The following is a 12549-nucleotide window of genomic DNA, read 5'->3' as shown; positions in this document are numbered from 1 at the left end:
CAGGGAGGGCGCGGCGGAGGCAGAGCCGCCCTTCGAACTCGTCCGAGCCGGCCCGCCTGCCCCTCACGGCCGCGGGGCGTGGGCGTCTCGCCTCGTTTGCGAGAGGTGGGTGCACGGTTGGCACGGCAGGAGTCTCAGCTATGCTTAGTGTATGCAGCAGCGCCGGAGGAGCCGCTCTGGAGGGCTGGTCTACCCTGCCCGGTGGGCTGGAGCTGTCACTTGCTCATTCCCGAGCACAGACTTCAGCGACCATGAGCCCTTTTCCGTACTTCATTTTTGCAGTCCCTTTGCAGTCCCTGTGAAAAATGAGCCCTGCAGGCAAGGCTTCTGCCTCAGTCTCCAGGCTGCTCCTAGGAGAATCTGGCAGCTGCCACAGCTAGGCCTCATAGCTTGAAGTTGTATTAACTTAATAGTATACACTGACACTAGCTTCCTTAAAAGATACTTGCTTTGCCATGGTTTCACAGTAAGGCCCCAGCTCACTGCAAGGAGAAGACCATCCCCCACCTTGCAGATAAAGACCTCTTGTCTCTCAGAATCTTAAAGCCACACATGAAGAAGAAAAATGCCTCTGGACTATGAAGATAACATCAGAATCCCAGTACTTTCAACACCTCTGGCAAAACCCTGCCGTTTTCTGGCATAGGTGGTTGTAGCAAGACCAACTCCTGGGACACCTAAATCAAGAAAGAATCAGCTGCATGGTGACACCATAGATTTATTGCTGTTTTCCAGAATAGCAGCATGAATGTGGGTTATGTGGTGAGTGGTCAAATCATGTTGTATATAAATGCATGAAAGGGATAAGAACTGTTTTTTAAACACAGTGTGCCCTTATTTGAATGGGACACTTCATGCTCATGAATGAAGAACTACTCTTGTAATTCTGTGCTTTGCATCCTTGCCTCTCCCCTCAATCAGCTCAGACCAGTTGGAACAATTTTATGACATTCAGGTTGCTTGCTGTGCTGTGCCCCTTGCTTACATGGAGCCCTTCCTTACCTGTCCACAGAAGCCAATCTTCATTTCAAAAAGATAATTCAGACCTGCAAGGGATTACCTTTGGGTAAGAGCCACAGACAGCTTGTAACGGACAAAATTTTCAGTGCTCCCAGCTGGGACTCATGCCTCGAGCACCCATTGCTGATGAACATATATGATCTTTTGGCTACCTAAAGGTACCCCATCTGTCTGAATGGCATAGTTCCCACTGTAAATTGATGGGCTCTTACCCTGAAGCAGTTTTCCTTCACAATGATGGATGAAATGGATGAAGAATAATATTGTGAAGACTACCAATGCCAAAAACTCACCTTTATTACTGATCAGATTCTTCCTAAAACTTAATCATAACGTGATTTTTTTTTTTTGGGGGGGGGAGGAGGGGGAGGAACAAAAAACCACAACAATAATACCAATTAAAAAAAAAAAAAAAAAACGTACACAGGGCAATTGTTAGCATTTCAACCTAAAGTTGCTCTAACCTGAATATAGATCTTTGTTGCAGAAACTGGAGATTGTCTGGAAGGAGAAAGAAGCATATTCCAGGTAAATCAGAGAAGATCAGATCTTTCAGAACAATCAATATATGTTAATAGGAGCAGGTAACACTGAAAATAATGGACTTATTAATGGGACTTAATATGTCTATTAAGGGGAAAAAGAAAAACTGAAGTTGTTCTTTTACAAATATTTAAAAATAACAAAAACTGGCCTCTAACTCTTTTCCGTGACAAATTTCATATATATATATATTTATGTCTATATGTAAAATACCTAACAAGCTGTGAAAACTTTTCATTGATTTGAAGACTTAATTTTGATGAAAAAAAAAACAAAACAAAACAAAACAATCAAGAAATTTAAAGGAAACTATGTTCTTGGGAAGTAAAATGGAAGTATAAGAAAAGAATATTAGTATGAGCAATGAAGGTATCATATGGAATGAAAAAGAATCAGTAATATTATCTTCCATTTGAATGCCAAGCATTTGCATTTCTGCAGTGGTACACAGATAATGGCCTGTCTTTAGACCTGTAGTCCTGCAAGGCAGGTCATATTTTTTTCTATTCAGGAATGTGATGTAAATGTAGGTTGTGGAACAAGAGCAGTGGTCTTTTCTGGCTTAGTCATAGCAAAGTATTCCCCTTCTGTAATGCTTTTTTTTTCTTTTTATTTTTGAGAAAGCACTTTGCAGGAGGAAAAGCAGGCAGTTCTGTGCTGGACTTCTCAACTGAAAAGTCTTGACCTAGAGATATTATCTGACTCTTTTGCCAGAATATCAAATCCATATAGATAGATAATGAGTCTTTGTGATGAACTACTTTCTGTGAGGAAAAATATACCTATGGGAGTCCTAGCTTTGCATAATACGGATTTAAATGACATCCAATATGGATGTATTACACAAAGATCATTAGAAGTCTGCAAAATTATTCACCTTCTTCACTGCTGAATATTGCACTGGCATAGAATTCCTCTTGGATTTTCTGATGTCTGTGCTGTGTTGTTGTTGCTGTTTATAAATTACCACAGGAGCCACCAGCTGTCGTCCTATAAATTTTATTGGCACTCTGTAAATATTAAATCAGCCTGCTAAAATCAAGCCATGTGCAGTAACAGCTGAGGCTCTGTTATGGGGAACACATGCAAGAAAGTGTGCACTGTGACTCCCACTAATCTTACAGCTTCCAAGCCCCTTGCTTCTTGAGGCTGTTCTCCAAGATTCATTTTTAGCCCAGCTGTGCCCCTTGACCAACATGCAGAAGGGACATTTTCTGTGCACAGATACATAGTGAGCTGAGAAGTCAGCCTTCTCAGCAGCACTCAGTTTCCTGGGTCCTCCTAAAATGTGTTGCTTCTGCAGCAGCACTGCATTGCTCATTTATTTGTAAACCTTGGTGACATACATAGAAAACATTTGTAAACTCTAGAATGGGAGCAGAATTCTTGATGTCATGAAGATCTACATCATGAAGAAAAAAGTCTGTCAATGAAACAGCATGCTGAAACAAAGCCTGTTGTGGCTCAAAGTTACTATGCAACATATTGAGGAAGAAGCTATAGGTGTTATAGGAAAATGTGCCTCAGGCTCCATTTTCTCTCTTACTTAATAGCCAGAAAAATCAAAGACAAGGTATGTTTTCTAATCTGCCTGCCTCAGTTGTAGACATGGTGAAATCTCCTGATCCTTCAGCCCAGATAGATTAAGTGGGGTACTAAGGCAGACCAGGCAGTAGTCTAATTTAGGGAGTTAATTTTCATCTTAGGCACTTCAGTTGTGTGAGGAGTTCTGCTCAGACAGTGTCCAGCTGCAGATGTCCTAATATTAGTTCTAATGCCTCTCTTCCGCCAAGACTTGCTGTCTAAACACCAGGCAGGACAACAGATGACTTGAATGTTCCACATCTCTGCAGTGAAGTGAGTTTGAAAAAGCTTCTGCAGAAAAAACCTTGTTCAGAGGGCAGCTTAGGTACAGCCTGCTCATTTTGAACACCCTGACTGTGGGCTGCAGCCACCAGCAGAATGTCAGATTAAATGACTGGTAAAAGCAGTAGTTAAAGCAGGAAAAATGAAAATTCATCAGAAAAACCCTTGAAGAAACATCAGGCTTGCCCTTTTTTATTTATTATTGTTGTAATTACCATTATTTTATAATTTTATTATTATTGTTATTGTCATTACCATTATCGTTGTTAAATTAGTAATAGTAGTATTTAGCTTCTGTTTAATTTTTTAATTTTCAAGTGAAAATGCAGTTTGCTGATGCCGTGGAGCCTGAGGTGCTCTAAAGAGGACAATCTTGTTCTCAATAAGGACAGTTAATCTTTTATCAATATTCTTCCAGTAGGGCCAGCTACAGAGTCTTTTCATCTCCCTTCTTTCTCACTTGAGCAGACAGATTGTGCAGAGCTGTCAGGGAGTGATTTCAGGTGAGCTGAAGTTGGTGGTTACATACCAGATATCCAAGGAGTTAGGTTTCACACAACAGAAAATGCAAAATATTTATAATTCATTACCAGTGTTCCTGTTTCTACTGGTAAACTGTCTGATGGAGGACCCAAAGTAGCGCGAGTTCCACACCTCCTAAAAATGCACCATCTGGCACAGCACATACTTCTGGGTACATTGCACAGGATTTGCTGCTCCAGATGGATCCCTGCAAATCCGTGAGATGGGATTCATCTGAAAATCCTCACAGAGCTAGCTGATGTCATAGCAAAACCTCTCTCAATGATTTTTTGAGTGGTCTTGGGAATCCAGAGCAGTCCAGCTAACTGGAAGCTGGAGAACAGTGGTTTTTAAGAAGGGCAAGACAAAGAACTTATCTTGCAGAAGACAGAAACTGCAGGGTCCTGTCAGTCTCACTTCAGTGCCTGGTAAAGTTATGGTGATTTTTCTGGGAGGTATTGAAAAACACCTGAAGGACAACACAGTCATTCGTCACAGCCAGCATGGCTTCATATGGAGACAGTCCTGCTTATCAAACCTGATTTCCTTTTATGACAAGTTAACACACACAAGTGATCAAGAAGGGACAGTTGATGTATTCTTTTTAGGCTTCAGCAAAGCTTTTGATGGTGTCTCTCACAGGATCCTTCTGGACAAAATGTGCAGCTGGATACACACATGTGATGGGTGAGCAGCTGGCTCACAGATCAGGCACAAGGGCTTACAGTGAGTGGAGTGACATCAGACTGGGGATCTGTCACTAGTTGGGTTCCACAGGACTTCATCCTCAGGCCGGTGCTCTTCAACATCTTCATAAATTGCCTGGATGCAAGACTGGAAGGGATGCTAATAAATTCCCAGGTGATACAAAACCAAGATGAGTTGATGCCCTTGAAGGTAGGGTGGTGCTGCAGAGAGGCCTTGAAAAATTGGGTGTGGGCAATCACCAACCATATGAAGTTCAAGAAGAGAAAGCAGTGCAATGGAAAGGGTCCTGGGGGTCCTGGTCAGTGAAGCTGAACATGAGTCAGCAGTGCCCTGGCAGCCTGGAGGGCCAGTCCTGTCATGGGGGGCATCAGGCACAGCATGGCCAGCCAGGCAAGGGAGGGGACAATCTCACATCGAGTGCTGGGGGCAGTTTTGCTCACCTCAATATGAGAAAGATACTAAGTTATTAGAGAGCATCCAGAAGAGGCCAGTGAAAATGGTGAAGGGTCTAAGAGGGAAGGAGCCCTTATGAGAAACAGCTGAGGTCACTTGTCTGTTCAGCCTGACTGAGGAGACTGGCAGAAGACCTCATTTTGGAAGACAACTTACTTGTGAAGAAAAGGTGAGGGGTAGACACTCTTCTCTTCTCTCAGTGGTGACTAATGGCAGGATCTAAGGGAATGGCCTGAAGCTGTGTGAGGGGAGGTTGAGGCTGGATATTAGGATAAGTTTCTTCCACCAGAGGGTGGTGTGCTCCCCAGGGAAATGGTCACAGCAGCAGCCTGACACTTCCAGAAGACAACATTCTCAGACACGTGGTGTGACTTTTGGGGATATCCTGTGTAGGCTCAGGAGTTAGACTTGATGATCCTTGGGAGTCCCTTCCAACTCAACATGTTATGATTCCAGACATGATTATGCAGCTGGCAGAGAGCTTCTGTCCGAGTAAGGAATATTGTTTTGCACTTGCAGCAAGGAGTGAGTGAGGACATTTAGGAGAAAGCACTGCAAGCAATTTCACCACCTGCCAGTAAAAGCTAGTCAGCTGAGAGCCATGAGGTTAGTTGTGAATGTTTCATAGGTGGTGAAAAACGTAGAAAGCACAGCATGAAGTGCAGCTTCAGAGACTTTTCCCTAGAATATTATGGTTGTGCAGAATTCAATAAGAGTTTAATGTAAACCTGGTATTTGATGTATTTGCAGGCATTAAAGCTGGTTGCATTAAATTCACACTTAATGGAATAGCCTGGACTGAAGACTTATTTTGCTAAAGCAGTAGGAAAAAAACAGCACTTCACTTATTTTCTACACAAAGCACACCCATTTGAAAAAGAAACAATGGGACAAATAAAAGGGCAGAAGTGTAGAAACTCTGCTTGAAATTGATTAGAATTTTCAGAGAGCTCTTCAACTATAGTCTTGTTCTGTAAGTAGGTTTGCACAAGGAGTGCTCTTAAATGGATTGCATTAGCAGCACTTATATTGTCAGCATAGCTGCACTGGAAAAGCTTTCATTACAGAATGCATGCAAACTCTGAGCAGACGCAACTGGGGTTTGTTGCTATAATGTTACTACTGAAAGCATCCATACAGTGATACGGATCACCCCTCACCTTTCTAATCCACAGTGTTCTTCTTGTAGAGGCAATCATTATGCCCAGAGAGCAAAATCTCTTTAGGCCCTGGATAAAACATATTCCTAATTTGGATTTTTTAAATGCTGAGAAATCTGATCCAATTAACACATTGATTGATTTTGCAAAATACTGTGCTAATTACATGAAACCGGTCATTGCTGGGTTAATTAAACATGCATCCAAAAAACCTACAGCACTAATCTAATTAGCAATTACTACAGCTGTCATTACCTCTTTTCACCTACTTTTAAGCTGTGCAAATTCACACTAAGAATCTCATCCTGCAAACTCCTTACATGAATAGCTTTCTTTGACTGCAGTAATGCTTCAGCACAGAGAAGAAGCTTTAAAAATTGGGCTGAATACTTTGCAGTCCACAATATAGCTTCTATTCAGACGTTATCATGATAAACTCATACTATATCTGTCCGTTTTGTCAAAATTACAAGATTGGAAGATTTTTCTTTATAATTGACATGTGATTTTACTGGGAGTGTATGTAGATCCTACCTTCAAGTGGTTCCTGCAAACCTAAAAACATACTTGCATTTCAGAAAACAAAACAAAAAAAATGTGATGAACATTCTTATATATTCAGACAGCTTTAAAACATGTCAAAAATTCTGAGTAAAATAACTAAGAACACTTGTTTTTTTCAGATTAAAAAAATCATCAATAAAGAGAAAAAATTTGAGAACTTTAATGCTGTGTGTGCTTTTCTTCCTTAGGCTTGATTAAAAATGTACACCAATTTTCACACACAATATAGGGATTATAAAGCCTTGATATCTAATTACTTGGAATGGCATTGTATATAGCATATAGATTGCCATATATAGTTTTCACATCTGTCCTTCATATAAAAGAATAGAGAGAACACTTGCTTGAGTTTTAGTACAAAATTTTTATTATTTAAAAACAGGTTTATATGTAATGAAAGGTAACATATATTAGAATACAACTAATCTTTAGTTCATTCACTGCAGCAAACAGCTTCACACCCAATATTAGAATATAATTCAGATGCAAATTTTAGTAAATATTCAACATGGGCCTTGGACTCCAAAGCCATGCTGCACATGTTTTCTGAAAGAATATTAAGATATTTCTAATTCCATTGCAGTTCAAATACAAGGAATACTCCAGCCCTTGAATTTGACCTTGAATAAGCTAAGTCAGTAGTGATTTCCAATACCCTAAAAAAGAGCTTGGACAGTTTAACAACAGTGGCCCAGATCTGAGAGCAGATTTCCAGAGGACTGAAAAAACTGGCATAGAAATATGCTGAACTCCTCTGCTGGAAGCTGATCTCTGTCTGGTGTGCCAGATCTGCAAGAGAAATCCAGGAAGAAGCAGCTGGAGAGAGCCGGAAAGCCAGCAGTTCAGCTAATAGTCACTAGTGCTGTGTTGCCTAGCAGTAGACTCCAATGCTTCCTAGCAGGGCTCTCTCAGCTCTTCCTGTAAAGTTGTTAAGGTATTGCTATAATGATAAAGCCCTTCTCAGGTTTTCTGTCACACAAATGCCTTTTCTGCTTTAGTTTAAGAGTTGAGAACATTATTTAAATTTTATCTTATATTCAGTGACAATGTAAAAATTCATCAGACTGGAAAATGTGCATTGTCTTTCCACAGTGAATTTAAATAATAACAATTGTGTATTTATCTGTGATGTTTTCTGTAGGAGTGTGGTTTTTTTTTCTCCTTCTGCAGTTGAAAACTTTAAGTAAAAATAAAGGTACAGAGCGAATGCAGGCATGTGGAAAAGAGAGCAAGTGGTTTCTATGGCAAAATACCCCTTGCCATTATCTTTTGGTGTAAATTGTGTGGTATATTAGTTTTCAATGAGTACTGAACCCCAACTGAGATCAATCAGTATGGCATTAACTAGTCACAGCTTTCTATGTACCTCATGTCCATTTATGTTTTACACTCTCCAGCCATTGTCTTGCTGTGAAAGTAGACCTGTTTTTGTAGGGAACAGACTAAAATCTCATCTTTGTTGCCAGTTGAGATATATTGGTAATTCTCACAAGCAAAGACAGGGAAAACAAGTCAACATTCGGGTTTTGCACAAATAAATCATGTTAATTCAGTGTTTACTAGCATCCTAGTAAAAATGATAGGCAGGGTGGAAAACTTTTAAAGTTTTCCCTTGTTAAAGACCTTTACACATAAACTCAGTAATTTCACCTCATTTTCCTTAACAGCTGCAAGGAAACATTTGTTACACTTTAGGTGAAGTTATTGTTGAAACAGAGATCATGTAGAAAGTCTACGTTTTTAATGTTTTTTTTGTACTAGAGTGATGACAATTTGTTTGAATTTTTTCATTGGCAAATTCTTATGATCAAGTTAAGAGGTACTTTGCTCCGAGTTAATTGTGCTCATATACATTTTCATGCAAGTCTGACAGTAGAGATCCAATCACAGGGTCTTTAATCTTCCGACTTTCACATTTACACTCTTCTACAATCATGATTTCTTTGACCACTGGAACAGAATCAGTGCAGTTGAGATCCAGGCGCTTCATGGAGAACTTGCTGGGCAGGCAACGAGAACAAAAGGTATAAAGATGATCTTCTGAACCAGGAACATGAAAAGAACTACATTTTCCAAAACACAGATTATTCTGCACTGTCACCTTCTCACAGCTGTTATGAGTAACACCCTGAAACAGAAAGCAGTTTAATGTTTCTGATGCAGAAATAGCCCATGGACTTTGCTAGAAGACATGAGCGGGGGAAAAAAAAAAAAAGCTACTGCACTAGCTACTGCACTTTTTTCTTCTTAGATGTGAAAAGACGTGGTCCTTGACAGATCATGATTACAGAAACACAGAGAATTGATGGTGATTTACAAGGAATACAGCATTTTTACCTATACTGTTTGCTTGTCTTACTGTTATAATGTGACAGAATGGCTTCATCTGTGTATGGGACAATTTACCAGTTCTCCAAAATTCTTAGCATAGAATTATACATAAGCATCAGTTTTTCTAATTAATACAGAAGAAAACAATCCTTGCTTTGGTGTAAGAGGACAACCAGCTGCTCCTGTAAATACTTGTTCTGAGAGTCTGTATATGCATGCACACATACACACACACACACACACACACTTGTGTCTGTCTCTGTGTGTGTCTGTGTGTGTGTGTATACACATACATACGTATATCTATACATAGAGAGAGAGATCTTAATTTAGATCTACAAACAGTCAAGATGTATATTTATTGAATGGATAACTACTCATCAATTTCCTGCTTGCTTAGACCATGTCTGAATATCTGTGCATAAAAATAATAAATAACTCTATTAAAATTGAGTCTGTGGCTTTCCAGTGCTGCAGTTTAACAGTTTGCCTCATAAAACTAAACTTTTTCATCAGTCTTTCAGCCACTTTTGAGCAAGTGTTCTGAAGCCCTTTGACTAAGCCACTTAAATAACCCATGTCCCTTTAGTTGATGATTTACAAGAGAAGGGGGAAAGGCATGTTTGATCTTGGATACTTGTTCTTACCTGGGCAAAAGGCAGGGTTCTGCAGTTTTCTTGGTGCATTTCATTTGTCTTGATTGGCAGGACAACCTCTTCAGAAGCTGAATTTTTCTTTAACATGAAATGGTCCCAGAATTTCTTGGCATCCTTTCTGTAGGGAACTTCAGACTCTCTCTTACTTGAATAGTTGGGTGGAGAGAGGTTTTCCACAGGAGAGGTCTCTCTGGATGCAACCCAGGTTCTTGGGTTTTGGTCTGCACGGGGTCCTGCACTGGGAAGTATGAATCTGGACATTTTTTTCTCTTCTTTCTTCTCACTTCCAGATGCTGTCTGTGGAATCGATACAAAAAAGCTTGGTACCCTCAGGGTCTCTTTAGTTCCTGCTGGGTTCTCACTTATCCGCTCAGGAGAACTTTGACTTCCAAACAGATTTTTGTTCAGGTAGAGAAAGTGCTGAAATGGCCCTCTGCTTTTCCTTCGCTGTGAATTTCTCTGTAGCTCTGTGGCTCCAAGACATGAGAGCACTAACATCTGAAGGAGAAGCAGTGACATGATGCTGGAAAGGGCAACCCTGTAGACCTGCTGCTATTTCAGTGAATGTAGTATGCTAGCTTTATACAAGAAGAGATTATGGCAGAGGAGAGGAGGGCTCAGGGGAGACCCTGGTGGGGCTAATTGCGTTCATTTACTGTAGATTACAATTATGATAGGCAAGTTTGTGCTAATGAAACTCTGCTTTCAATCTGAGTTATGTGTATTAGAAGCTCCTATCTAAAATCTAGTAACCCAGGATGTTGTGGAGGACAGAAGGAGTCAGCAGGGGGAAATGTTTGGATAAGGTGTCTAGTTTAGGCTGAGGAATTAAGTAAACATTTGAGGTTGTGTATTAGAATGTTCAGTGTGGTCTCCATTGTTTATTTTGACTTTCCGTTCCATACAGCCAGAGACTGTCAAAACAGGGAGTGTTAGTTCATTACAATAGGAAAAGGCAAGCTGATTAAAGTTTGCTGAAACAGTAAGCTCAGTCTGAAGACTGTTTTCAAAAGTTAAGTCTAACTTTGGACTTTCAGGTTTAGGATATGACCCAAGGTCTGCACAACTGACAGACTGCTGCTCAGACAGTCAGAGGAATCTGTCACTAGTCCTCACTTCATCTTCCTCACAGCAGGTTTGCAGCTGCTGGAGTACAGACATGTCACCAGCACAGAGCAGAAGGTCTCAAGGGGAAGAAAATCTGCTTCCTGGGTTTTCAAAGATTCTCTTACAGTGCCACATCTTGTTCAGGCACCAAAGCTACTCCAGACATCCTATAAACTGACAATGATAAATGAATATTTAAATAAAATGTGTTTTAAATAGATATTTATGATTCTAGCTATCAAAGTCTCAACAGAAATACCTAAAGACTGCTAGACCTTAAAACAGAGGTATCTTTTGCATAATTACCATGTTATGCAACACATAAGAAAAAATAATCTGCTGGAGCAGCATATAGAGAAAAGTTTTGGGAGAAGGGAATGTTATTTTCAATAAACATTTCAAACAGTGATCCTAATATTAAAATACAAAAAAGAAATTCTGCTTCAGATAATTTGCCATTTAGGTATGCTAATCTTCACACACTCCTGTTTCTACAAAACTCTATCAGTAGACTCTAAAGTTTGTTTTATTCTTGAAAAATTGTGTGTACTAGATGTATGATGTTACTTGACTTTAATTTTCAAGGAATTAATTTCTTGCCTAGAACGGCACTTTGAATTCACACATCGTATTTGTGTTTGCCAACATTTTGAACTGAAGCAGTTGACTTTTGTAGGTAAAATACCTTGAATCTGATATGTATTGGTAACAGTCACTCAAAACTATTCAGCAATGCCTTTCAAACCTGAAATTTGGCTTTTTGAAGCAAGATACATATTTGCAGGTCATCAGATAATTTTTATCTGTGCTCTGATAATGCACAGATAAAAATTAAGTAAATTGTAGAACTGTAATGATTTGGCTTCCCAGATAACCTAAACTAAACTGGCCTGGGTGCAGTGTAACTGTTAAGAAGGAATGTATAAAAATCTTAATATTGACATATATGTAGAGATGTTTTGCTGCTTATGTTACATTATAGTGCAATGGCAATGAGAAAAACCTCTTCAAGATCAGAATCCATTCCTGGTACATACCATTCTGTCCTGTAACATACAGGATGAGGAAAGAGCCCTTTGAGACCTTCAGATGTAAATGTACAGATTATTATTTACAGAAGGGTAGGGAAGAAGACTGAAGCAAAGTGGTGTCAGCAAGTCACTCTGCAAGCTGCTCTGCAACTCAAAGGCTGATAAAAGAGCTCTCATCACTACTAGGTCAAGCCAGTTCTAGTTCCTGGGGTTGGGATGGTGTTACCTAAGATCTGATGAGACCAAAAAGTAGCATGCCAGCTCTGGTTCTGCTAAGAAAGTCTAACACTGTTCCTTCATGCCTATAATAATATGCTATGGCTGCTTTCCAAGAGGCAAAGGTGTTAAGATATGGATTGCGGTGCATCTGGGCATGGTTTTCAATATCTAAATACTACCATAATCTGTTTTGAAGTCAGCTGCCTATATAACTGTGTAGAGATAGCACGTCTCTCCTCAGCCTCTCTGCTTAAGCAAGAGCCTGCCTGCATTACAGGAAGGCATCACAGCTCAGACAGCAAGCTCAGATAGTCATTCTGAAGTTAAAAATAGCAAGCATTTGCAAGTCTCTTTGTGGTGACATTGACT

General features: G+C 39.9%; 1 protein-coding gene across 1 annotated transcript; it reads right to left on the bottom strand.

The window, feature by feature from the left end:
• Window positions 1-8253: 8253 nt before the first annotated feature.
• Window positions 8254-10372, bottom strand: CER1 (cerberus 1, DAN family BMP antagonist). Its single transcript, XM_009093958.4, has 2 exons — window positions 9815-10372; window positions 8254-8964 (listed from the first exon to the last, which is right to left on the bottom strand). The coding sequence occupies exons 1-2, from the start codon at window positions 10340-10342 to the stop codon at window positions 8671-8673; spliced, it is 822 nt and encodes a 273-aa protein (XP_009092206.1). The 5' UTR covers window positions 10343-10372; the 3' UTR covers window positions 8254-8670.
• Between the last annotated feature and the right edge of the window lie 2177 nt (window positions 10373-12549).

Source organism: Serinus canaria, chromosome Z, assembly GCF_022539315.1.
Source record: "Serinus canaria isolate serCan28SL12 chromosome Z, serCan2020, whole genome shotgun sequence".
Taxonomy (NCBI): Eukaryota; Metazoa; Chordata; class Aves; order Passeriformes; family Fringillidae; genus Serinus; species Serinus canaria.
The sequence above is the reverse complement of the archived record's forward strand: the minus strand, read 5'-3'. Positions and strand labels throughout refer to the sequence as shown.

What these genes read in the sequence shown, in the direction of transcription:
- CER1 (XM_009093958.4), bottom strand. Translation starts at nt 10,342, where the DNA reads ATGTCACTGCTTCTCCTTCAGATGTTAGTGCTCTCATGTCTTGGAGCC. An exon ending in GAACCCTGCCTTTTGCCCAG is followed by an intron (nt 8,965 to 9,814) that starts GTAAGAACAAGT and finishes TTTCTGTTTCAG; the next exon opens with GGTGTTACTCATAACAGCTG.